The sequence below is a fragment of the Equus przewalskii genome, chromosome 1, assembly GCF_037783145.1.
Source record: "Equus przewalskii isolate Varuska chromosome 1, EquPr2, whole genome shotgun sequence".
NCBI lineage: Eukaryota > Metazoa > Chordata > Mammalia > Perissodactyla > Equidae > Equus > Equus przewalskii.
This window is the reverse complement of record NC_091831.1, coordinates 146,554,956-146,582,282: the sequence shown is the minus strand read 5'-3', so window position 1 is coordinate 146,582,282 and position 27,327 is coordinate 146,554,956. Positions and strand designations below refer to the sequence as shown.

Here is a 27,327-nt window from a genome sequence, read left to right as displayed (position 1 = left end):
TGTATTACCATCGTTCTTTGAGCACTTGTTTGCTTTCTGATGTTTCAGGTTCATCTTCTACTTTCCCTGCCTCAGTCTTGGAATCAGCCATTTCTCCCAGGAACCTTGGTCCTTTTTATTGCAGAATAGTGTTTAGAAGTCAAGATCTGGGTGCTAGGTACGCTCACTGCTTTTGAGATGTTGCAACTCCTAGTCGCTCTGAGTGGGCAGAGCTAGGTAATAATTTGTGTTCACACCAGTACTTCCAGTTCCAATCTGACACAGCAGGATTCATTCTGGGTTTCTCCCTTTTCATGTTTGTAATTCCTTTAACAGTGGAAATACTTCTTTTATCTGCTGCCTATGTGTAATCAGTCTCCTTGTCCTCTCTCTTATGTGGCTGCCTGCCTCACCTGGCAGTGGTTCGACAGCTTGTGCTGGGCCCCCTCACCACAGGAAGCCCTGCTCACCATGTCCAAGTTCTGACACTGTGCTGGGCCGTCTGTCCCTACTCCCCACCCCGACTGTGCAGGTGCCTTCCTTGTACCCTTCTTGGTCTTTGTATCCCTTTGCTGGGCCTCCTTCCCATTCCTACATGGAAGCCCTGTTCACCCTGCCAGTCTCTCTGGGGGATGCCCTTCTCACCTTGCTTGGGCTCTGACTTTGCCTGGTAGGCCACCCCTACACGTGGACGGCCTGCTCACCCTGCTTGGGCTTTGATACCCTGCGCTGGGCTGATTCCATGTGCGGGTATTCTCTTCAGCCCGCTTAGGCTCTTTCTGTGCCAGGCTGCCACACATGTGGTCACCCTCTTCACCCCACTCTGGTGCCAGGCCTTCCCTGTGCATGGGTACCCTCTCACCCTGCTTAGGCTGTGACTCCACCATACCAGGCCACCTCTGTGTGGACACCCTCCTCACTCCTCTCGGGCTTGGACACTGTGCTCTGGGTCACCACGGGTCCCCCTCACCCTGATGTGGTTGCCTGCTTTGCTCTCTTCCACTTAATGACTTTAAGACTACATTATTCAGGAAAAGGGAAGAGGTGCTAAGAATTTTTAAATATAAATAGCTACTGAATTTTTACAAATGTTCTGTGTTATATGATTTTTGTCCTTTATCCTGTTAATGTGGTAAATTGTACTGATTGATTTTTAAATGTTATAGCAATCTTGCATTCCTGGAACAGACCCAACCTAGTTGTGCTATATTATCCATTTTATTTTTTGCTGGATTTGGATTTCTTTTCTTTTTTTCTAGAAGTTTAATAGATTATAAAAAGAATGAATTATTAATCTCCTTTAGACAGCATTATAGGCGCAGAAATAAAGCAACTGTTTGAGACAAAATCCCTGGATTCTGGCCCCTTTTCTGCTAGTGATTTGCCATAGACCTCTTTCCTCATCTATAGATTGAGAAGGTTTAGAACTACATGATCTTCTTCAGTTCTTGAATTCCATGATTCCCCCTCAGTCGTGCTGGCAACGATCTGGAATTCTAAATGTGTTTGACTTGAGCTCTCTGGTTACCTCCTAGACAGCTTCACACTGAGGATGCCACCATTAGACTGTTAGTATCTGGAGGGGCTGGCATTGTGACTTTTCTGTTTATCCTTGGTGCCACCTCTCACGGTGCCAAGGACGTCATACATGTTCAATAAAGCTCTGGAGGCTAGAAGTCCACGATCAAGGTGTCAGCAGGGTTGGTTTCTCCTGAGGCCTCTCTCCTTGGCTTGTAGGTGGCTGCCTTCTCACTGGGTCCTCATGTGGTCCTTCCTCTATGGGTTTGGATTTCTGATATTTTGTTTGGAGTTGTTGAATCTATGTTGAAGAGTAAAATTTGCCTGTAATCATCGTCTTCCTTGTCCTGTTCCTCTTTTCTTCCTCCTATGTTTCTCCCTTTCTCCCTTGTCAGGTTTAGGTATAAAGGTTGTGTTTGTTTCCTAAAATGAGCTGGGAGGTGCTCCCTCTTTTTCTAAAAATCTGACAGATTTTTCATACGGTTGGATTATTTCCTCCTTAAATATTGGTAGAATTTGCTGACAAAGCCTTCTGGGTCTGGAGGATTTTTTTGTAAGAAGGTTTAAAATGATAGGTTTGATTCTTTCAGATATTCTGTTTTTTTATTGCATCAATTTTGGTAGCTTTTCTTAAAAAAATAATCAATTTTTCCTAAATTTAAAAAATATATTTGCATAAAGTAAATATCTTATTATCTTTTTAATAAATGTAGGATGTCTCTTTTTTCATTCCTAACATTGGTTATCTATACCTTGTCTCTTTTTTCTTGTTCTGTGAAGGGCTTATTAATTTTAATTCTTTTCAAAGAATCAACTTTTGGCTTTGTGGATTCCGTTCATTGTAAGTTTATTTCCTATTTATTAATTTCTGTTCGTATTTTTATTATTTTATTCCTGTACTTTCTGAGTTGAATTTCTTGATTTTATTTTGTTTACCTCTGTGAGATGGATGCTTAGCTTGTTTATTTTCATCCTTTCTTCTTTTCTAATGTATTTATTTACAGCTATAAATTTCTCTGTAAGCATGGCTTTAGCTGCATTATCTATGTTTTAAGGTGTAGTATTTTCATCAGTATTCAGTTTAAAAAATATGTAATTTTCATTATGATTTCTTTTTTGACCCATGGATTATTTAGAAGTGCATTTCTTAATTTTCAAACATTTGGACATTTTCTAGTTCTATTTTTATCGTGGGTATCTACTTTAATAGAATTGTGTTAAGAGAACATACTTTATATTATTTCATTTAAAAAACGTATACATAGAACAGTTTGATTTGTGGCCTAGCATATGGTCCATTTTTGTAAGTTTTCCATGTGTGCTTGAAAATAATGCGTATTATTGTACAGTAGTTGGGCGTAGCATTTATATATTACCATTTATCAAGTTTGCTAATTGTGTTGTTTAAATCTATAACTCTAATTTTTTTCTGCTCATTTTATCAGATACTAATAAAGGGGTTAAAATCTGCTAAGATGGTCTTTTTCTCCTTTTATTTCGGTCAATTTTTGTTCTATATATTTTGAGGCGTTATTATTATGTGCATATGAAATTAGAATTATTAAATCTTCCTGGTGAATTGAACCCTTTTATCATTGTGAAGGATTCTTCTTTATCTCTAGTATTGCTTTTGCCTAAAAGTCAGATGTTACTGTAACTACACTAGCTTTTTTTTGGTTGTTGGCATTTTTATCTTTTTCCAGCTTTTCTGTATCCATATATTTTAGATAAGTTTCTTATGAAAATATTTATTTGGCTTTTGCTTTGTTTTATCTAGTGTCACAATTTGCTCTTTGAGATTGTGGTCTGTTTAATGTAATTACTAATTTCATTTGGGTTTAAGTCCACTATTACCTTTTGTTTTCTCTTTATCTCACCTGTTTTATGTTCCTTATTCTCTACGTTCTTCTCTTTTGGGTTGATTAATTTTTAAATTATTCCATATTTCTCCTCTATTAGCTTGTTATTAACACATGTTCTGTATTTTAGTAGTTGCTCTAGAGGTTACAACATGGATCACTGACTTATCAAAGTCTAATATTAATTGGTGATTTTACCTCTTCCTAGATAATGAAATATCCTTAGAAGACTTGAACTCCATTTATCTCATCTTAACTTCATGCCATTTTTGTAGCTCTTAATTTTTTTTTTTCAATCTCCTGCCTTCTTTGTGGCATTTTCCCTCAGTCCCAAGAATGATCTGTAGTATTTCCTCTAGTATGGGTCTGCTATTGACAGTTCTCTTGGCCTTCAACTGATTGAAAATGTTTTTATTTCTTCTTTTTTTTGAAGGAGAATTTCACTGAGTATAGAATCAAGTTGATGGTTATTTTCTTTCAGCGATTAAAAATTATTCCATTGTCTTCTGCCTTTCACTGTTCCTGTTGAGAAGTCATCACTCAGTAATTCTTTTAAGATTTTTTACTTTGTCTTTGGTTTTCAACAATTTAACACGAAGTACTTAGGGGTAGATTTTGATTCTTTTTTTAAGTTGTGCTGGGCTTCTTGAATCTGTGTTTTATATCTTTTTATTAGTTTTGGACGTTTCTTAGCCATTACTTCTTCTAATATTGCTTTTACCCCACTCTCTCCTTTTGGAACTCCAATTATAGACATGTTAGACTTATTCTCTGTATATTCTGTGATTCTTGTCCTGTCTTTGATATTTTTTATCTTTTGTCTCTCTGAGTTTTATTTTGGATGTATGTTTCTAACCTGTCTTCCTTTTCACAAGTCTTTTTCCAGCTGTGTCTAACCTGCTGTTAAACTTATATATTGAGTTCTTATTTTCACTTATAATACTTTTCATTTCTCAAATCTCCATTTGATCATTTCATTACAGTTTCCAATTTTCTATGAAATTTTATAATCATTCAGCTCCTTGAAAATAATAAGCAGAGTTACTTTAAAATTATTGATAACTCCTACATCCAGATCTTTCTTAGGTCTCTTTCTATTACCTGTTATTTTTGCTGATTTTCATTTATGTTGCCAGATCTACTTGTATGTTTATTTTGTTATGATTTCATGCCAGACAATATTTGTTGAAATGTTTATAGAAATAATCTGGAGATCTAGGACAATAATATCTTGCTGTACAGAAGACTTTTATTTATTTGTGCCAAGTTCCTGCACACACTAGTGATCCAGAATCACCTCAGTCCAATCCAGGGATTGAGAATGTTCACAGCTTAGCTGCAGTCCCATCAAAGGCTATTTACTTCTAAGTCAACCCCATCCCTGTGTTTTAGCCCTTCAGGTTTCCAATCCAAAGAAGTGGAGTTCCATAGGGCCCACTTTGGATGGCTCTGGACTGCAATCTGTGTCTCTGTACATTTGCGAGGTTGTCAAGAGGACTATACTCTGCTACTTCCCCTCAAGATTTGGCAAATGCCCCAGGGGAAAAGTGTCTCTAGATGCTGGCCTTATCTCTCTGGGCTTCCATCTTTCCCCAGTAGATGGCCTGGAAATTTTTTACTATCTGGCTAGCCCTCTGTTCCATAAGGCTGATGTCTTTTACATTTTGTCCAGCTTTTTCTTTTTTCTTTTTCTTTTTGGTCACAGGACCCTCTTTATTTTTAAAATTCTTCCCCCAGTTTTATTGAGATATAATTGACATACATCACTGTGTAAATTTAAGGTGTACAGCATAATGGTTTGACTTACAGATATTATGAAATGATTGTTGCAATAGATTTACTTAACATCCATCATCTTATATAGATACATTAAAAAGAAAAAGCAAAAAAGAACTTGTGTGATGTGAGCTCTTAGGCTTTACTCTCTTAATAACTTTCCTGTTTCCTAACAGCAGTGTTAGCTACAGTCATCATGTTGTACGTTACATCCCTAGCACGCACTTATCATATAACTGGATGTTTGTGCCTGTTCACCACCTTCATCTAATTCCCCCCACACACCTCTGCTAACCATAAATCTGATCTCTTTTCCTCTGAGTTTTTGTGTTTTTTGTTTAGATTCCACGTATAAGTGAGATCATGCAGTATTTGTCTTTCTCTGTCTGACTTATTTCACTCAGCACAATGCCCTCAAGGTCCATCATGTTGTCACAAATGGCAGGATGTCCTCATTTCTTTATGACTGAATAATCCATTCGTCCATCAGTGGACACCTAGGTTGTTTCCAGGTGTTGGCTGGTGTAAATAATGCTGCTGTGAACGTGGGGGTGCAGGTATCTTTTTGAGCTAGTGTTTTCATTTCCTTTGGATATATTTCCAGCTTTTTCTAATAGTCTTGAGTGGAAGGCTAGGTTTATATTATCTAATTTGCCATTAGCAAAAGCAGAAGGTCTCCATCCTTGGTTAAATTTTTAAAACTCTTTTTATTATAGAAAATTTTGAACATACACAAAAATAGACTATTATAATGAATCCCCATATACTCACTACCCAGTCACAATAACCATTAACCTTTGGCCAATCCTGCTCTCTATACATTTCTGTCCACTTTCCCCCATCCTATATTATTGTGAAGCAATTTCCAGATGCCACATTAATTCATCTATAAATATTTTAGTATGTAGCTCTAAAAGATAAGGAATTTTTTAGAACATACCCACAAAACTGTTATCACATCTAAATAATAACAATAATTCCTTAATATAAAAAAATCCAACGTTCAATTTACTTTGCTAATTTTTAGTGTGATTGTATTCAGCCACGAGCCTGTGAAGTTACTTTGTTCCTGAATCTCTAATGTAGAGATTCACAAGCACAGTTGTGATGACCCTTTTTGACTTGATCAGTGACCAGCCATAAAGATTTACTTTCATGCCATTAAAGAACTCTGCACCTATCTAAATCCCACCCATTCTACAGTGGCCAAATTCAAGTCTCGCTTCCTCCATGGAGCCTGCCCTGACTGCTCCTCTGATCTCCTTTACATTTATTATCTCTTCTACTGCTGCACTGCTTGGCCAGATTGTCTCGTATAGTATAACTTCTCAAGATTGTAAACTGCGGGAAGATAGGTACGTGTGTCCTATATGTTTTGTATGCCAAACTGAGTCTGCCATTTTGTGGAGTGCGTAGCTCCTGTATACTTCAGGAATTTAGTGAGGGCCAAATGAAGTAATATATGAGTTTTCTTATAACCTACATAGCAAAATTGTAAGGAATTATTATTGTTATTGTTCTTAGCGTAACTATGATGTGACTTCTTGTGAGGGCAGAGACCTATGTTCCCAGAGCCTATCACAATGCCAGACTGTAGGCTTCCAATAAATGTTTGTTGATTAATTTATTCTCTTAATGAATTTAGCAAGTTCCCTCGTGTCTATCAAATGATATGAAATAGGAATAATAAAGACCTCTAGGAAAAGGTTAAACTTTACCAAAAATTGTATTTAATTTCTTTTTTCGCTCCCTCACAAATCTGATAGGTTTATCTCAACATGTAGTTACCAACTATAAGCAAGTAATTCAGCTCTTGGAGGAGGGAATAGCAAACAGGTAACTGGTTTGTTTGTTCCTGTCATTCTATCAGCCTCATTCTTCTGTCCTGTGTTCTCACGCCCCTTTGAGTGTATGATGACACTTCTCTCTGCAGCTCCCCACACTCACAATCAGGAGGCCTTTCTCAGAACAGTAACGTACCCGGGGTAAGGGGTAGTGACTAAGATTTAGTGCTCTTCTCACTAGTAGTGAAGCTGGAGTTTGTTCTGGATATAATAATATTAGGCACTAAGCCCAGAGAGTTACTCAATGCTTTGTCTTATAATGCACAACTTCTATTTTAATCAAAGAAAAGATTCTCACCTGTGTTGTCCTCTCCTCAGGCTTGATAGAGATGAGGACCAATATCATGTAAAATGTTTCAGAAAACCATTTTCTTCTAGTTTTGCACACTTGTAAAGGTTGCCCAAAAAAGACTGTTTTGAATCTGATATGAATACCTAAGGGGTGTAGATTCTCCTAAAAGCTATTGTAAATTGCGATAGCATTTCATGTTGTTAATTACTATGAAATGCCCAGAATGTCATTAGTATATATGCCTGAAAAAATAGTCTTTTTTTTTGTAAAAAAACGGAAGGAATTTAGAGTCTTCTATCTACCCTATTTTAGCAGGTACAAATTAATTGAACATAAAGGAAAAAATTTAAATTTAACATTCTACTCTTTGGGTTTTGTGGAACTCTCCTGGAGGCACTTGCTTCTGGTCTGAGTGCCTTGATCTTTAAGTTTCAAGCTTCGCCTTTCCTTTTTGTTGTTGAATCATGAGACCAGCCTCTAGATTTTGACTCTCTTCTTCAATTCTCCAGCTCCTCTGAGAACAGAAGTCAATGAGGTGGTCTTAAACTGAGGCATGATTGACTTAGATTTAGATACAGGAAAGACTCTCCTGACTTTAAAGGTTAACATTGGAATGAATTTCTCAGGGAGACTGTGAACTCCATCTGGCTTAAGCATGACATTGACGTAATTCAAAATCTTATTTCAAAGGCCTTTCTGGCACTGTAAGATTAATACTCTGTTTTTAACCACAACTTACTTTCTCTGTCTTTGAGCCTTCTTCTCCAGCAAGCTTTCCACCTCCGCTTGTCTTATTTAATACGTCTGTCTTGGGGATATTCTTCCAGGTTGATGACACTCTAGTATTCCACTTTTAAACTCTGATTTTTACTTCTGTTGCTTAAAAAAAAGTTCTAGTGTGGTTTAGTATGAAGATACACTCCCTTTTATTCTCAGATATCAGTACTTAGGGTGCTGCTTCTACCCTATTGGACCACTCTCCTAACTATACTATCCTAAATATGGGGATATTTTATGATTCTCATCTCTGAACCTCAGCACTAACATTTCTTGTGTTCCCTATGGATCCTTAAGGATCTACCATATATAAATAATCCTTGTCCTAACTGTCTTCCTTTGTATACACAGAATCACAGCAGCCACCCATGTTCATGAGGCCAGCAGCAGATCCCATGCCATCTTCACTATCCACTATACAAAGGTTGGTTACCTCTTATATTAGATTAGATTTCTTCCTGTCCTTGTCCCTTTTGACTGCTTTCTTGTCTTCTTTCCTATTTCTTTTCCTTTTCTCCTACTCTTCCATTTACAGTCCTCTGATATGATCTAATACTAGGAGGACCTATATACAATCTGTTAAGCTATACACTTAGAAAGGGTAGAGGCATTTCATAAAGACTAATCAAAATAACTTCTACTTTTATTTTGCTTTTAACATTTCAAAGCGGTTTCATATGTGATCAGTATGGCATTTAAAATAAAAAGAAAGATTGAAATGAAAATAAGCTTTAAAATGAAAAAAAGATTCACTTTCATTATAATGGAGTGAAGAAGTCGACAAATTCTATCCCCCAAAAGCACTATAAAGCTGGACAAAACTGTCAAAAGTAACCATTTCTGTGTTCTAAAAGTAGACCACAGGCATATAATAAACTGAGAAGTGTTTGTTCAAGAAAACTTCTGAAGTGCAGGTAAACACAGCACAAATGTATGGTGTATTGCCTTGGGCTGCTCCGGTTCCTAACCACACTCCAGTCTCTTGTCAGTGAGCTCATTCAATCAGAGAAGAGAAGGCTGTGAAAACCAGCAGCTTTGTTGCTGCCACTGCCAGAGGTGTTTTCTTGCTTTGGAGAATCATCACTTAAAATGGTGATTTCAGTGGTGAGCAAACAAGGAGGGCCAGTGGCTCCCTTGGCCTGAGATTTTGGGTCTGTTTCAGGCATGAAATGAACTGGCAGATTATTAGGGGATTTTGCAGGGGTTCTGGGAGATCATACAGCCATAGGAGGCTTGATAAGATCCTCACAGATACTGAGGAGCAGAAGCTGTGCACATACACAGAGACTAAGTGGGCCCTGACGGACAGACTCTGCACATATGTGCAGAGGAGCCACAGAAGGCCCTATGGCTAGTGAATTCTGGGGTAAACTTAAAAACTACTGAACTTTTAATGCATTCCCCTGCCCACACATAGATCCGTTAACACAGAATAGAAGTCTTATTGGTTCAAGGTGTTTGATTACAGCTTCTGACCAATCTTTGGCTGAGCTCTAAGCTATGCAGATACAGGGTGGTCCCTAAGAAGCCAAGCTTAAAATTAAAAATAAGAGAAAAAAGTGAACAGAGACCACTTTGGCTGCATATTGTGGGGGAGACAGATTTTAGAGATTTAGTCCAGACAGATTACCAAAGAAAACAACCACTGCCACCCTCAATAGGAAAAAATCAGAATCCAGATTTGTTACAATGTATTATCTAAAAATGTCTAGTATTCAACCAAAATTATTAGACATGCAAAAGCAAACAAACAAGAAAGTGTGACCCAGGCTTAGGAAAAAACCAGTCAATAGAAACTGACTCTAAGTACTCCAGATGTTGGATTTGTTGTACAAAGACTTCAAAGCAGCTAATATAAACATGGTCAGAGAATTGAAGGAAACCATGGTTAGGGGGATTCTAGGGAATTTCAATAAAATGATAGAAAAAAATTTTTAAAACAAGAATTCTGGGATTGAAATGTATAATAACTGAAATGAAAAATTCACCAGTGGAACTCAATTGCAGATTTGAGATGGCAGAAGAATTAGTAAACTTGGAGATAGACTACTAGAAATCATCCAATTTGAAGAAGTAAAAAGGTTGAAGAAAAATGAACAGAGCTACACAGAGCTGTGGAACAGCATCAAATCTGCAACATAATGTAATGGGAATCTCAGAAAGAGAGAAGAGAGAATAGGCATAAGAAAATTTTGAAAAATCATGGCTACAAAAATCCCCAAATTTGTTGAAAGTCATTAATCTACAAATCTGAGAAGCTTAATAACTCCAAGTAAAATAAACACACAGAGATCCATACCTAGACACAGCATAGTCAAACTGTTGAATGAGAAAGAGAAAATCTTGAAAACAGCTAGAGAAAAATGACTCATCAGATACAGGAGAGCAATTACATGATTAATGGCTGACTTGTCATCAGAAACCCTGGACCTCAGAAGACAGAGTGCTGGAAGAAAATAAACTGTCAACCAAGATTTCTATAGACAGCAAAACTAGCTTTCAAAAATGAAGACAGGGTCTGGCCCTGTGGTCAAGTAGTTTAGTTAGTGTGCTCTGCTTCAGTGGCCCAGAGTTTTGCCAGTTTGGATCCTGGGTGCAGACCTAGCACTGCTCATCAAGCCATGCTAGGTGGCATCCCACATAGCAGGACTAGAAGGACCTACAACTAGTGTGTACAACTATGTACTAGGGGGCTTTGGGGAGAAGAAAAAAAATGAAGATAAGAACATTCCTAGATTGAAAAGAAAAGAAAACAAAACAAAACAGAATTCATTGCTAGCAGCCCACCTTAGAAGAAAACTTAATGACATCTTTCATACTGAAAGAAAGTGATATCAGACAGTAACTTGAGTCTATAGGAAGACATGAAAAGTGCTGAGAATGGTAAATATGTGGGTAAATATAAAAGACTACATAAATATATTCTTTCTTATTTCTTCTAATGTCATTAAAAGAATAAGATTGTATAAAACAATATAATGCTGTATTATTGTACATCATATATATATACACACACATTGTCATATATATGACAGTAATAGCACAAAGGAATGAGGAGAAAAAGAAGATACATTGGAGTGAAGTTTCTATATTTTATAGGAATTAAGTTAGTGTTATTTTGAAGCTGATTATAAGTTAAGATGCATATTGTGATCCGTCGAGCAACCACTAAGAAAATAGCTCAAAAATGTAATTAAAAAATCATCAGAGATTAGAATGGTGCACTAAAAATACTTATTTAACACAGAGAAGGCAGTAAAGGAGGAACAGAGAAACAAAATATCATGAGACATATAGAAAAGAAATAGAAAACAACAGAGATAATTTTGAACATATCAATAATCACATTAAATGTGAATAGATGAGGGTACAAATTATCATACTGGATAAAAGCAAGACCCAACTATATGCTGTCTACAAGAAACACTCCTTAGATTCGAAGATACAGATAGGTTGGAAGTAAAAGGGGGGAAAAAGATAAACCATGCAAATAGTAACCATAAGAGAACTAGAGTACTCTTAGATTAGATTAAAATAGATATTAAGACTAATACTAGAGACAGACATTTCATAGTGATAAAGGGTTTATACATCAAGAGGCTGCAACAGTTATAAATGTATGTGCTTCCAACAATAGAGCCCCAAAATACATAGGGGATAAATTGACAGAATTGAAAAGAGAAATAGACAATTCAATAACAATAGCTGGAGATTTCAGTTCCCTACTTTCAATAATTGATAGAACAACTAGACAGAAATCAGCAAGATATAGAAGATTTGAGCAACATTATCAACCAGTGTGACCTGACACTTAAAGAACATTCCACTTAACTTCTGCAGAGTGCTTGTTATTTTCAGGTGCATATGGAACACTCTCCAGGATAAACCATATACTGTATAAAGCTAAAGTAATCAAGGTAGTGTGGCATTAACGTTAAGATAGATGAACAGATCAGCAGAAGAGAAAAGAGTCCAATATGGACCCATACATATATAGGCCACTGATTTCTATCAAAGTTGCAAAGGCAATTCAGTGGAGAATGTATAGTTTTTTCAACAAATGGTAGTAGAATATTGGATATCCACATGCAAAAAAGAACCACAAAACATTATGAAACAACTTTGATCCATATGTTGCACTTTATCCATAAATTAACTCAAACTGGATCATAGGCATAAATGTAAAACCTACAGCTGTTAGGCTTGTAGAAGATAACATGGGAAAACTTTTGTGACCTTGGATTAGGCCAAGGTCTTTTCAATATAGCACTAAAAACACAAATTATGGGGCTGGCCCAGTGGCGCAGCGGTTAAGTTTGCACGTTCCACTTCTTGGCGGCCCGGGATTCACTGGTTCAGATCCCGGGTGCGCACATGGCACCGTTTGGCAAAAAGCCATGCTGTGGCAGGTGTCCCATGTATAAAGTACAGGAAGATGGGCATGGATGTTAGCTCAGGGCCAGTCTTCCTCAGCAAAAAGAGGAGGATTGGCAGTAGTTAGCTCAGGGCTAATCTTCCTCAAAAAAACCCCAAAAAACAAAACACACAAATTGAACAAAAGAACAAATTGAAATTTGGAATTGGTAAAAATTGAAAACTTCTACCCTTTGAAAGACACTATTAAGCAAATAAAAAGAAGAGCCACAGATAGGGAGAATTTATTTATAAAACATACATTTGATAAAGGACTTGTATCCAGAATATATACAGAACTTTCTCAACCCAGTAATAATAAAACAACTCAAAAGAGTGGGCAAAAATTTTGAAGTGACACTTCACTGAAGAAAATACACAGATGGAAATTACCCACTTGAAAGGATATTCAACATCATTAATCATTAGGGTAATGCAAATTAAAACCAAACACGATACCACTACCCATCTTTTAAAATGGCTAAAATTAAAAAGAGTGATTATACTAAATAGTGGTAAGATGTGTAGGAGCTGGAGTCCTTCTACACTACACTACTACTGGGATGTAAAATGGCACAACAACTCTGGAAAAGAATTTAACAGTTTCTTTAAAAATATATCTAACATATGATTCAGCCATTCCCCTCCTAGGTATTTTCCCAAGAGGAAAGAAATCATGTATCCATGGAAGACTTGTACACTCATAGCAGCTTTATTTGTATTGCTCAAAACTGGAAACAGCCAAATTCCATCTAGAGGTGAATGGATAAACAAACCATCATATATTCATACAATGGAGCAGTACTCAGCAATAAAAATGGATGAAGCATTGATGCCTGCCTCAACATGGGTGACCTCAGAGTAATTATGCACAATGGAAGAAGCCAGACGTATAATTCTATTTGCATGAAATATCCTGAGAAGACAAATTTATAGAGATTGAAAGTTGATGAGTAATTTCCTGGGGCTGGAGATGGGAATGGAGATTGATTGCAAACAGACTTGAGGGAATTTGGGAGGTTATTGGAAATGTTTTAAAACTCAGTTTTAATGATGGATGCACAATATTAAAATAAAGCAAAACAAAACCAAACCCACATTGAATTTTTTTTTAAAAAAGGAAAAGTAGTTTTGCTCTTGAGGGCTGGATGCCCCTGAATAGAACAGAGAGAGGCCGAGTGCCTGCCCTAGCAAGTTAACATGCTGTGACTCAGGTTAACAAGAGAGAGGACCTCTCTCAGGGCCCCCACTGCTATGGGTCTCTAATGATGAGAGTCGGAGCCCCTGAAGAGGAGTCGAGCATTTTCCCTGGTAAATTGTGCTAAAATTCCTGGTGCCCCTGAAAGTTGTGCTCAGAGGACTTTGTGGGGATTTGCTTGCTTACTCTGTGATGTCCTGCTCATATTTTTAATGAAAATCCAGGGTTTGCTGATTATATCTATCAGATATCAAGGGCTCATCTGGTTCAGAGCACATTAGAATGCAAATTTCTTGAGTTAGCTAAAAATATCACCTTGGCTACAAAAGCAAAAATAAGCAAGGGGACTATATCAAACTAAAAAGCTTCTGCACAGCAAAGGAAACCATCACCAAAATGAAAAAGCATCCTACTGAATGGGAGTAAAATATTTGCAAATTATATGTCTGATAAGGGATTAATATCCAACATATACAAAGAACTCGTACAACTGAATAGCAAAAAAACAAACAATCCAATTAAAAAATGGGGAGAGGATCTGAATAGACAGTTTTCCAAGGAAGATAATATAGATGGCCAACAGGTACATGAAAAGGTGTTCAACATCACTAACAACAACAACAAAAAAACGAGTTCATGGATAACAGAATAAATTGGTAGTTGCCAGAGGTGGGGCGGGGCAAGATGTGGCAAAATGGGTGAAGGGAGTTAAAAAAGTACAAACTCCCTGCCGTAATATAAATAAGTCATGGGGATGTAATGTACAGCATGGGGACTATAGTTAGTAATACTGTATAATAATACTGCTAACAGTGGATCTTAAAAATTTTCATCACAGGAAAAATTTTGTTATTATGCGTGGGGATGAATGTTAACTAGACTTATTGTGGTGGTCATTTCTCAGTATATACAAATGTGAAATGTACACTTCAAACTAATATAATGTTATATGTCAATTATAGCTAAATTTAAAAACAGATTTCTTGAGTTGGGTAAAAATCCAAAATATCACCTTAGTTAGGGTGTCTAAGGGGGGAAAAAACCACCCTATTCCAAGTGATAAGCTTTAAATGTGTTTTCTCCCTCAGGCAATCCTGGAGAACGACCTCCCCTCTGAAATTGCTAGCAAGATCAACCTTGTGGACCTAGCAGGCAGGTAATTAGAATTTCCAAGCCAAGGGACGTTACTCCCTTGACCATGATCTTGTTCTTGCCCACTTTACATGGAATAAGCTTGTTCCAACCTCTTTCACAGATCAATCATCTTGAGAAAATTACTAAAGAAACATCTTTTGAATGCTTGGTTAAGAAATTAGAGTTTTCGGGGGGCTGAAAAGTGCTGTGTCAGGGGTTTTCAATCTTAGCTGTCCATTAAAATCACCTGGGACCTTCTAACACTCTCAGTGCTTAGGCTGCAGCTCAGATTAAATAAATCAGATTATTGCGGGGGGGGCGGGGAGTGGGTGGAATGCAGGCATCAGTAGTTTTTAGGGCTGCCCAGGTGATTCCAGTGTATAGTCAACATTGAAAACCACTGCTCTATCTAAGTGGAGGCAACTTAGCATACTCTTTTCCTTTGACTTAATATTGATTTTATGCAGCACGGTACATCAGTTAAAAAAAAAATTTAAAAAACATTGTGGCATTGGAGAGAAGATACTGCCTTTTAAGTATTAGAAGAAAGCACAAATTGTAGTCACTTGTACATACGAAAAGAAGAAAGTCTTGGGGATAATGTGGCTGCACAAAAAATGTAAGGTGAAATAAGGCAAATTTTCTTATTTTAAAACTGCTAAGTAATTAATATGGTAGAGCATTCCCTTAAAAACTAAGTGCTGAGACCGGCCCAGTGGCACAGTGGTTAAGTTCGCACGTTCTGCTTCAGTGGCCTGGGGTTCACTGGTTCGGATCCCTGGTGCGGACCTGTGCACTGCTTGGCAAGCCATGCTGTGGTAGGCGTCCCACATATAAAGTAGACGAGGATGGGCATGGATGTTAGCTCAGGGCCAGTCTTCCTCAGCACAAAAGTGGAGGATTGGTGGCAGATGTTAGCTCAGGGCTAATCTTCCTCAAAAAAAAAAAAAAGAAAAAGGAAAACTAAGTGCTGTCTGGAAGAACCTATACTAGCCAACTGGAAATGTGAAGTTTTCATATTTCTCATTGACTTCAAAAGGAATTTAAGACAGTTGACAGTTAATGACATAGATGCCATAAAGCCATTAATGGGTGAAATTAAAACAGTAAAGAAAAGCGGAAATGAATATATCAAAAGCTATGCTAATATCATTACTGTAAATGAGCATTCATTACAAGATGGTAACTCTTTTTTGTGAAGCTGAACTCTAAAAGGAATTTATTATGTGAGTCTTTACATGATGTACAACATAATGTCTTTCAACAGCATTTTAAGGATAGTGTCTTCTTGTTTGCTTTTGTTTTTGTTTTCATTGGCTGTTTTAGTGAGAGAGCGGATCCCAGTTACTGTAAGGACCGGATTACTGAAGGAGCCAACATCAACAAGTCTCTTGTGACTCTGGGAATTGTCATCTCCACCTTAGGTATTTGGTTGATAGACTGGATCATCAGAGTGGGAGGGAGACTTGGGAAAATAACTCACATATTTTAATTTTGTCAAAATGGGGTAGATATTTACAAGGTTCTTTTTGGTAAAGTTACCTTCTGGTTTGGGGCATGAAAAATTGATTTTTGTCTGTGATTTTAGAACACAAAATGACCATCATCCCAGCACTCCCATTTCGAAAAGAATGGAGACTAAAAAATTGTGTGACTTAAATACTCCATGTCATGAGTCCAAAGTCTAGTTCAGGGCTTAACCTTAAAGCATCTTATCATATGCAGAAAGGGGTTAGGAATTGTGATACTTAAGTCTATGTTTCCCAACCATTGTTTTGTTTTAATGCATTTGTTTCATAATTCCTTTTCTCTTCCACTTTTATTTTTTTTGTCTTTTAAGCCCAGAACTCTCAAGTATTCAGCAGCTGCCAGAGCCTCAGCAGCACAGCCAGTGATGGTGGTGACAGTGGGATCCCTAGCTCTCCTTCTGGGACCAGCAGTGGATGGAGACCCTCCCGGAGGCAGTCTTACATCCCATATCGGGACTCTGTGTTGACCTGGCTGCTGAAGGACAGCCTTGGAGGCAACTCCAAAACCATCATGGTTGCCAGTGAGTGGGATACAGGAGCTGGCTCTGTGTTGGAACTGGTACTCTGCCTCAGAGAAAGGGCCATGACCACCCATTTCTTCAAGGGTCTCTTATACAGCAGGGTTGATAGCAGCAAGGCAAGTAGTTATGGGCTGGGTCGGGGGGCTTGGCATGCTCTTTAACTCTCTCCTTTTCCCTCAGCTGTGTCTCCTGCACACACTAGCTACAGTGAGACCATGAGCACGCTGAGATATGCATCCAATGCCAAAAACATCATCAACAAGCCACGGGTAAATGAGGTGAGACCTTCATCTGAAGTCCTGGTCTGATAACGTTCACTCAAAGTTCTCCTTTTTTTCTTCTCGTTGTCGTCTTTCTCTTTGGAATCACCCCAACTTGCCAGACTTGTTCTCCAAATGAGGAGGGAGTGAAATGCTTTCTCCCAGTGTCATACCCTTCTCTTATATCTCTACTGACTTTGTCAGTAAACTTTTATAAATAGTTTATTTTAGATATTTCTCTAAGGCCATTCCTCTTAAGATCCCTGGTACACCATTGCCGCTCTAAGAAGGATCATTTAAAAGTTTCTGTATTTACTACTTTTAGTTTGAGTTAATGTTGATATATGCCTGTGTTTTATCTTTTTTCTCTGCAAATTGCAGTGACTTACCTGTTTTGGGTTCAAAGGGACATATAGGGAATTCATTAGTTTTGAAAGCTGAATAATAGAATATTCCAAAAGTTCCTTATTTACTTTGCAATTTTAGTGAAAAGTTCTAGAGCAGGGATCACAGATTGTTGGCCAGACATATATAACCCATCTGTGGACTGTTTTAAAAGGCAGTGTAATTAGGCAGGTACTATGTTTAGTCACAGTTCAGGAAGATTAGCACCTACTACCTATACATGCCTGGCATTCGTGTTACCTGCCTGACTTCCTGCTCTAGGGCAGTGATTCTCAAAGTTTAGTGTATAGCAGAATCACATGGAGGGTTTGTTAAACATCAGCTGGGCCCCAGCCCTCAAGAGTTTCTGATTTAGTAAGTGTTGGGTGTGAGCAGAAATTATATTTCTAAAAAATTCTTAGGTGAAGTTGATGCTCTGGTCCTGGGACCACGCTTTGAGAAGACTGCTCCAGAAGTTACTCCAAAGGAGTAATCCACTTCTTCCAAGCTAATTGCATGTAGCATCTCATAGCTGGGTTGGGGCCTGATAGCAATCAGTGGTGACCAAGTTCTCTGTGTTTCAGGATGCAAATGTAAAGCTGATCAGAGAACTCAGGGAAGAGATTGGGAGACTGAAAGCCATGCTGCTGAGCTTCGAACTGGTATGCAGGCAATCAACTTTTCTGTACTCAAGAGCCCCTTTTCTTCTGCATAGAATCTGAGCCCTGCTCATTCTGGGTCGTCAGTTAAGTGACACTTGTGGAGTGGAGGCAGGAGCGAAGACAGGACGGAGATTACTCTGATTCCCTGTGTAGTTTCGGGTGGGTGGGCATCCTCTCACTATAGCATCTCTGTCGTCCAACGGGCATTTGTCTGAATGGTCCTTCTGTGTGTGGGCAGATATGGGGAATGAGACCCTCCAGAAGTTTCTGTGAATTCTCCTTCTTTGTGCCAACCTGAGCCCAAATACTTAGACTTCAGATTTGTTTCTAATTTTAATAATAAAGTCTTTCCCTTATTTGCACCTTATCTTCTTTCGCAAGAGTAGGAGTGAGATCCACGAAGCACATCTCTCTTTTTGTTTGTGCAGAGAAACTTCAGTTCATTGAATGAGGAAAAGGATGAAAATCTGAAGGAGCTTGTTCTCCAAAATGAGTTGAAGGTAGGTGTGTTGGATGGTCTCAGTTGTGCTGTATATAACCCTGGAGCAGGTGTGATCTCCCTCTATTATTCCTTGGCCACCGCTGCTCCTTTGTTAGGATAGAGAGGCTCTGTCTAGTTTAGAGACAATTTTTGTCTCCGTGGTGAATTTACCTGAAAGGCTGGTGACTGGCTTTCTGATTTTGCTTTGTTCTCTCCAAGTTTCATGATAACTCCTTGTGGATAGTGACAGTAGCTTAGAAAAAAAATTACTTCCCAGTCAGTAAATCAACCATCAACCAACGAACGTATGTTGATTGAGTACCAAATAGGTGTTCAGCATGATGTTGCAAGAGATGCAAAGAAGTCCCTGCCCTCAAGTGGCTTGCAGTCTAGTAGGAAACACAATTTAGAGACTGGTTAAATGTAATAAACTCTATGAATTACATGAAAAGAGCTTAGGGAAGGAAGAAGTCATTATGGCAAGGAATGTTCAGTGCAGGTATCACAGTGCTGGAGCTGGAAGTCAGGGAAATGGAACTAGACCTTGAAGGATTGGTAGAGTTTGTTAGATAGGGAGAAAGGGGTAAGGCATTTTGGGTGAGAAAGGAGTAACATAAGCAAACCATGGAACTGAGAATGAACTGGCGTGAGAGGCCGTGTGGAAGCACACAGTGTGGGGAAGACTAAGCAGGCTGGAATAGGTGCTCATGGTAGAGAGTAGTGGAGGTAAGATTAGGGCCAGGTTAGGAGGTTTGAACTTGACATAAACAGGATTAATCATAGCTTCTTGAACCAGGATGGTGACATCATAAAGCAGTATAGTGGGGAAATTAATATGATGGTTTTATGTAGGATGGATTGAAGGGAGGGAAGACTGGAAGCAGAAGGACCAACCAGGAAAGAGACTGCTGTTGTGACCCCATGAGGGTGAGGATGAGACATTCTGGGACATTAGATTAAATGGTGATTCCCAGAGGCATTTAAAAGGAAGAAATGGGGCCAGCCTGGTGGCACAGTGATTTAAGTTCGCACGTTCCGCTCCAGCAGCCCGGGGTTTGCCAGTTCGGATCCCAGGTGCAGACATGGCACCGCTTGGCAAGCCATGCTGTGGCAGGCATCCGCATATAAAGTGGAGGAAGATGGGCACAGATATTAGCTCAGGGCCAGTCTTCCTCAGCAAAAAGAGGAAGATTGGTGGCAGATGTTAGCTCAGGGCTAATCTTCCTCAAAAAAAAAAAAAAGGAAGAAATGGGAGGCGTTATTTGGTGACAGGTAGATTTAGTTACCACAACCAATTGTCCCAATTTCCTGCACTCTGTTGCATAATACTTATACGTTATTAAAGTATCTGGCCATGTCAACATTTTGTTACCCAAACTAAACTTTAGGACTACGTCACGCATCCAGAAGTTTCTCAAAAATTCTTCATTTGACCATATGTTCTCATTTTTGGTTTAGACAATTTCATCCCTCTGTACATAAGAGATGAAGTGGAAGAGTCAAATTCACTCCAGGCTCATTAACATTTTTGCATTATATAGGCCAGCAGACCTGGATTTGAACCTACCACTTGCTGGCTTTATGACCTGAGGCAGTGTGGAGATGGTGATGAAAGCCGGGCAGAGGCGAAGTGTGTTTGGCAGTGCCTCCAGGGAGCTCTGCCAGGTTGGCCGAACTGTAAGCCAGAGTGCCCTACCACTTGCCTCGGCCAGGTCCCAATGCCATTGTCCTGTAGTTTCACTGTTTTCAAACTTTAACTCAATGATTATAACATTAAACATAATGTTTCTAGGGTACATAAAATACTTGGACCTAAACTTGGCATAATTTCTTTTTTCTTAAATATTCCCTTTATGAGCAAAGTACTAAGCAGAATCCAGTTCTTTTTCCTGGGCTTCCTCAGATCCTCCATTCCCAGGATAAACTTCCTGCCTAGACATCAGTATCCAACACAAGAAGAAAAAAGGACCCTGCATTCAACATTGTTTGTTCACATTCCCCAGGTGGTCTTAGCTTAAGGCCTCAGGCCTTGGTATATTTATTTTTAAAACTTTGTTCCTGATACACAGTAAGCCCTCAGTATTTTATTGTTAGTATTTTGCTGTTACATGGTCTTTCAGGGCAGTTTCATATCGTCTTCATTCTCCCTGGGGAGATTCTTCTTGGTGCCCTGTGGGTCTTTGAGCCACGTACAAGCTTATATTAGATCTCAAGCTGCTGCGCCTTGGGAAAGAAGTGTTAGGTCACAAAAGGATTCCCGATATGGATGACATCGAAGGGGCATAGGGAAGGGGAATTATAAACATAGATGTCTGACTAGCACCTCAATCAATTTTTTGAAATAACATTTATGATATTTCTTCCTAATTATAAAGACAATATATGCTCATTGCAGAAAACTTTAAAAATAACATTTATTGAGGGAGTTTTTATTTATGAAAGTAACACTTGCTTATTGAAGAAAACTTAGAAAACACAGGGAGCTAACAGAGGAGGTGCAGGGCCTGTGTGGGGCTTTGAATAGAAACTGGAAAGTGAGGAAGTAATACCGCGAGGAATCAGGCCAGGATGACACCTGACCTTCAGTCTGCTCCCCGTGTGCAGTGTCTAGCATCACCTCCTCTGTCTCTGCAGATAGACCAGCTGACCAAAGACTGGACCCGGAAGTGGAACGAGTGGAAGGCCCTCATGGAGCTTTACAGAGTGGACATCAACAGGAGGAGGGCTGGGGTGGTCATCGACTCCAGCCTGCCACACCTAATGGCCTTGGAGGACGATGTGCTCAGCACAGGTGTTGTGCTCTATCACCTCAAGGTGAGCAGGCGGGTGTGTTCAGTCTCTTCCTGAGCCACTGGTCCCAGAGGTCAAGGAAGGAAAAGCCAGGAGCAGCAGCCACGCATCTGTGAATTGAGACAGATGCCACAGAGCTGCCTTCAGGTTTGCCCTGGGGAAACTGGGCTAGCCGAGCAATTGTGATCTGTTTTGCTTTTATGTGAATAGAGCAAAAGACTGGAAATCAGAACAATCATTTGTTTTTCAGCGACTGCTGTTGTTGCTCTTATATAACGTACTTTAGTTCTCTGTGCCTTAATTTCCTCATTTTAAAGTCAGAATGATGCTGCTTGTATTCCTTTTCTGGCTTCCTGAAGCACAGGAGTGCAGTCGTGGAGGTGAAATCCTAACCTTGAAATGCCTCGGCGCCCCTGAGCTCTGCACATAGAAGCTGCTCACGAATGGCCTTCACAGGCTAAAGGGGGAATCAGAAGATCTGGAACAGTTTCCTTTGATACTTCCCCACTTCATTCAACCCCCAAATCCACAAAAAATACACCTCCCAATTCTCTATTACTAGGTTTACCTGGGAAAGAAGAGAGGAGAGAGACAGCGGACATAGGAAGCTTAGAAAGCATGAGGGAGAGTCCAAAGAGCTGGTGGGCAGAGGGGGATGGGGCAACATGCTACGTACGACCTAGAAAAAACAGAATGAAGTTAAGGCCTTTCACAAAGGGCCTAGCTCACCTGGGTCTTTGTCATCTGGAGGCCAGGTCCTCATTTCTAAATGAAGCCATTTGAGAGTTAGTGACCCGTGGTAGATGGTCTTATATCCTGTCCTCATCAAAAATGTTTGTCTTACTGTAGAAGGATAGCCCCTATGGATGGCAGAACGTACTTTATGTGGCCAAAATCCCTATGCTCACTGAAAATGCAATCATTGTCATAATTCTCCCCAGCTGACATTTAAAAGGAACAGAGTTTATGGGGGATATGTAATGCTGCTGTTATCCCTGGAGAAATTAGGCACCTGATGCTGCAGTGGATATGGTAGTGAGATATTAGCAAAGCTTATCCTGTTTAGAAAGTCTGTGTTCTTAGGATAAGCCCATAGGGATGTTGTCAGAGACTGAGCATCTCAGATGGAAAGTTAAAGTAGCTTATTTTCGGACACAGTATAAATTATCTCAGTGAAAATGCCTCAGGCAGAAGTTGCTGTTAGCTTAATAACAGTTCTAAATACCAAAGGCTATTGATCCTTCCATTAGTCAGAGCCACAGGGAGAGGTTGGAGGTCAGGAAGAGACTGGATAGATTAAAATAGTCAATACTTGAGTTGAACTGATCTGATGTATTGATTGGATGAGGAGTGACAGATGAAGCTAGAAGTCAAGTGGTAGAACTTAGGTTGGCAGCCGACGGGTAAAGGATGGGACTGTTAGACTGAATCGTAGACAGGAGCTGGTGATGGCCTCCAAATGTGAGAGTGCTGGTTTTCATTACTGAGTCAGTGCACACTCCCTCCTTGGTACATTTCCGGTGAACCTGGGGATGCGGCTTCAGTCTAGTTCTAACCCTGGGATTTCTGCATTTTACGTACCCGTCTTTTCCCTTTTTGTTTGTTTAGATCCTGGTTTGGGTAATAGTGTAATAGTGATCACTCAAGATTCTCTGTATTTTTATTTGCTTGGCTAACTTGTTGCAGACCCAGCACTAGTCCCTAGCAATACCCTGGAAGCTGTTTTCCCTTGGGTCACCTCGGGGAAACCTTGGGTGGGAAGTCGGCAGAGGGAAGGGTGGGTGGAGCACAGGTTACTCATTTCCTGGACTTCATCCTTATAATTGCTTTTGTGCCACTGACCCTCCTGGCATAAAGAGGCAGAAGGGGCAGCAAGCACAGGTGCCAGCTCAGTCCTTGTTAAATGAGCTGCCAACACATTTTTTGGTAGATTCTGCCCTGTAGATCTAGAAGTTGTGATGTGCTGTGGCCTTACCCTTTTGGGAGGAACGTGCCTCATCACCAGGGCTGACCCTGAACCCACATGAGGGGTCTTGACCCCTTTCCCTTGGTTCTGCTGGCGGCATTTGGAGGCTAGCATCCATTGGCTTGTGTGACCCTCAGTGGCTGAGCAGGAAAGGCTGGGCCCTGACTGTTTGTGGGTGTGCAGTGGCAGGGGCACACACTGAGGCCAGAGCCTCATTCATTACTTCCAGAATGCTTCCTTCTCACAAGCTATTTTGGTGGAGCTGCAGGGACCTCCCCCTTCTGGCTGCTGACTTAGCCTGGAACTCTCTGGTCACTTTGAAAACATCAGTTACAGGGGAGGTGATATGGCAAGGTTGGAAAAGCATGAGCTCAGGACACAGAGGGACCTGAATTCTAGCCACAGCTCTCCGGTTTAGTGTCTGGGTTCCCTGGACAACTTATCCCCTATCAGCTTGAGATTCCTCATCTATAAAAGGGGGATAATAATCCCTACATTTTGGTTTGTTAAAGGATAAATAAAAGGTGTCTATAAAGCACTCAGCACAATGCACGGGACGTAGTGAATGGTTTTTGGATAAATGGTAACTGTGAAAATCTTAAAAAAAAAAAAAAAAGGGGGGGGGGCTGGCCCCGTGGCCGAGTGGTTAAGTTTGTGCGCTCCACTGCAGGTGGCCCAGTGTTTCATTGGTTCAAATCCTGGGTGCGGACATGGCACTGCTCATCAAACCACACTGAGGCAGCATCCCACATGCCACAACTAGAAGGACCCACAACGAAGAATATACAACTATGTACTGGGGGGTTTTGGGGAGAAAAAGGAAAAAAAATAAAATCTTAAAAAAAAATAAAATAAATAGTAACTGTGTATCTAAACTCAGCATCTCTGTTGCAGTGTGGCTGCCTTCTTCAAACAGAGCTGTGAGGTCTTAAATAGAATTGCCATAATCCTAGGGCCAAAAGGCCTTGTCTTCTGCTAACCCAGTGATTCATTTATACTAACTCCAGTTTCCCCTCCTCTCTTACACTCTCTTCCAGTCCTTTTTGATTCTAGATGTGCTTTTCTCCTATTTGTGCTTTGCTCTTCTTAGACTCTCGTGTCTGTTAAACTTCATCTGCGGATCGAGAAGGTAAAAATCCTGTGCTTCCATGTATCTTCGTAGAATGCAGGTCTCCTTGAGACTGTCTGGCCGACCTTGAACCACACTAACCTTAGCCCCTGGGAGAGATCTATACCTGTGTGTCCCCTTCCTCAGACTAGAGAATCTCTGATCAAGGCCGTGGCTGCTCCCTAACTTCAGGCTACAGGACAGAAAGGAGTTTGCCAACACTTGTTGGACTTTGCAAAGAGCTGGTGCTGCTTTGTCATATAGTTTTTGCCCTCACTTTCTCAGGGGATCCTGGGCTGCAGAGTGAGTAGGCAGAGCAGTTGGGACAGCCTGGACCAAAGTTGAGAAGTTGTGTGGAACAGGCTGGGATGGGTATGGGAAGACAGTGATGACACTAAAACAGGTGGACTTTCCTTTGGGGGCAGCGCTGTGTCCTTTTTATTCTCATTTAAATGGCTTTGCTTTTCCCTTTAGGAGGGGACAACAAAAATAGGAAGGATTGACTCAGACCAGGAACAGGACATTGGTAAGTGACAGAGCATGTGGGTCTGACACTTTATGGCAGGTACTCATGCCTGACAGGTTTCTTCAGAGGAACTTGATGGTGCTCTGAGAGGAAGGAATCTTTGAAGACTCGAGGGGCTGCCCCTGTTTTGCTGCCACATTATGCCTCCGGGGCATGATAGAAGGAGACCCACACCGTGGGAGGATCCAGGTCTGGGTGGTTTCAGGTCGTGGATCTTCCTCTCTTGTCATGAAGTGAGATCTTCCACATGTGGATTCTGATCGCATAGAAAGAACTGAGGGGGGTTGTTTCCCTGGGCTGTGCCTCCACTCAGGTAACCACCTTTTCTCTAGTCCTACAGGGTCAGTGGATCGAGAGAGACCACTGCACTATCACCAGTGCCTGTGGGGTAGTCGTTCTGCGGCCTGCCCGGGGGGCCCGCTGCACGGTCAATGGCCGGGAGGTCACTGCCTCCTGCCGTCTGACCCAAGGTAGGACCATATCTGCAGCCCTGTTTATGTCATGATGGGTGATGGACCAGCTCCGTTCTCATGGGCCAGACCCAGAGAGCTCAGTGTAGCAGGCTTTAGAGATGGAACACCCAGCCTCTGCGCCCAGAGATCTGAAGATTTCCTAGTATGATCTTCTTTCTGTAAACAACGAAGCCCCAATTCCAGGGCTGCAGAGTGGAGAATGACTCTGAAATTTTTTCCTGTGTTTGTTAGCTCTGTGTCCTTGGATGTTCTCTGAGCCTCGATTTCCTCATCTGTAAAGTGGGGACAATAATAGGATTGTTGTGAGGATTGAATGAGCTAACCCTTGTAATGTTCCTAACAGTGTTCTTGGCACTTAGTAAATACTCATTATCGTTATTACTATCACTATTACTGTTGCTATTAAGCTGTTCAAATTTTGTCTGTCCTTTGAGGCTGAGCTTAGATTCGCCGTCTTCCATGAAGTGCTCCCTGACTGCTCCACCTGGAACTCATCTTGCTTTCCCTGGGAGTACCAGAGTTTCTCCTGTTCATTTCATTATTTCAGTGCATATGCTGTGTGATAGCCAATGAATACATATTTTATTGACTCAGCTAAATTATCAACTAGTTGAGGGCAGGACTTTGTCTCACAGAACAGTGCCCTGCACATAGTGTGTACTCAGAACATGAGCAGTTGATTGGGTTCTCCTCTCTCCCGGCCACAGGAGCAGTCATAACCCTGGGGAAAGCACAGAAGTTCCGATTCAACCACCCAGCAGAGGCTGCTGTCCTTCGGCAGAGAAGGCAGGTTAGCGCACTGTGTTTTCTCTGTGGCTGCTGCCCTCCCTACTTCTCCTTTCTAGGGGAGGAGTTTGAGCTTTGTCTTGCCTGTTGGGGTTGGGGTGATGGTGGCAACCTCACTGTGCTCTCTTCCTTGTTCCCAGGTCGGAGAGGCTGTTGTTGGCAGTGGCTCTTTGGAATGGCTGGACTTGGATGGAGATGTCACCGCCTCCCGGTTGGGTCTCTGCTCTTTGCTTTGGAAGGAAAGGTGAGAAACAGCTGCGGAACCTACTGATTTTGCTTTAGTCCATTACGAGATGCAGTGGGAGGACATGAGTGTGGCAGCCAAGGTCTGAATGAGGCCTGGTCTGAACCAACTTGGGCAAGAGATTTGAAGATGCTTGGTTAGCTGCTCACCTGATAGTTGGCAGAGAAGTGGTCTTGGCCTTTGTTCACTTCCTCTTCAGTACTGCAGCTTTCTTCATCAATGGATGAAGTGTATCATCTGAAGTTTTCCATGGTGCCACTTTCCTCTCTCAACAAGATTTAAACGTGATGTATTTGTAGATATCTTTGATACTGCTTCTGAACTTACCTCCCCATGTACCCCTTTAAATTCTGGCTGCCTGTGTGAGCTCCTGGTGTGTGTCAGTTAGCTTCTAGGAGTATGACTTCCTTTGAGTTTTTGAAGATACTATGGGACTGACAATCCTTTTTGCCTCATAACACACCCACTTTACCTGCATTGTGACTGTGAAGCATGGAGTCAAAGTTTTGTATGTGATTGGTAACAACTAGTTTTCTTCTTCGTAGTCATTCTTCATCCATTTCTATGTAGAAGTCCCTTCCCAGATGTAGACGCCTAGTGGGTTTGATACTGGGAACAGTGGTGTCTTTCTGTTCCCATAAGCCAAAGTGGCCTCTGCCTTGGGGACTTCCTATAGAAAATGTCAGAGGGTGCCTGTGAGACCGCTGGTGTCGGGGCTGTCCAGCACCATGAGCATAGGGCTCCTGGGAGGGTTATTATGGCCCTTGGTCCCTTCAGAGGGATCTACCTGCTCTTACTTCAGGCCAG

The 27,327-nt window shown here is 40.6% G+C and overlaps 1 protein-coding gene across 7 annotated transcripts in view; it reads left to right on the top strand.

Annotated features, from left to right (window-relative positions):
• Positions 1-27,327, top strand: part of STARD9 (StAR related lipid transfer domain containing 9) — a 122,330-nt gene that overhangs the window by 58,755 nt on the left and 36,248 nt on the right. For 5 of the 7 annotated variants that reach the window (XM_070582947.1, XM_070582945.1, XM_070582954.1 and 2 more), the window contains 13 exons: positions 6,899-6,968; positions 8,397-8,469; positions 14,745-14,812; positions 16,117-16,214; positions 16,631-16,840; positions 17,021-17,118; positions 18,069-18,146; positions 18,575-18,646; positions 21,262-21,441; positions 24,966-25,017; positions 25,350-25,487; positions 26,198-26,280; positions 26,417-26,520. In XM_070582947.1, coding sequence (XP_070439048.1) covers positions 6,899-6,968; positions 8,397-8,469; positions 14,745-14,812; positions 16,117-16,214; positions 16,631-16,840; positions 17,021-17,118; positions 18,069-18,146; positions 18,575-18,646; positions 21,262-21,441; positions 24,966-25,017; positions 25,350-25,487; positions 26,198-26,280; positions 26,417-26,520 — 1,324 coding nt within the window. Of the gene's footprint in view, positions 1-6,898; positions 6,969-8,396; positions 8,470-14,744; positions 14,813-16,116; positions 16,215-16,630; positions 16,841-17,020; positions 17,119-18,068; positions 18,147-18,574; positions 18,647-21,261; positions 21,442-24,425; positions 24,513-24,965; positions 25,018-25,349; positions 25,488-26,197; positions 26,281-26,416; positions 26,521-27,327 lie in introns of those variants that run through there. The other 2 variants (XM_070582980.1, XM_070582973.1) reach the window with 1 other exon arrangement.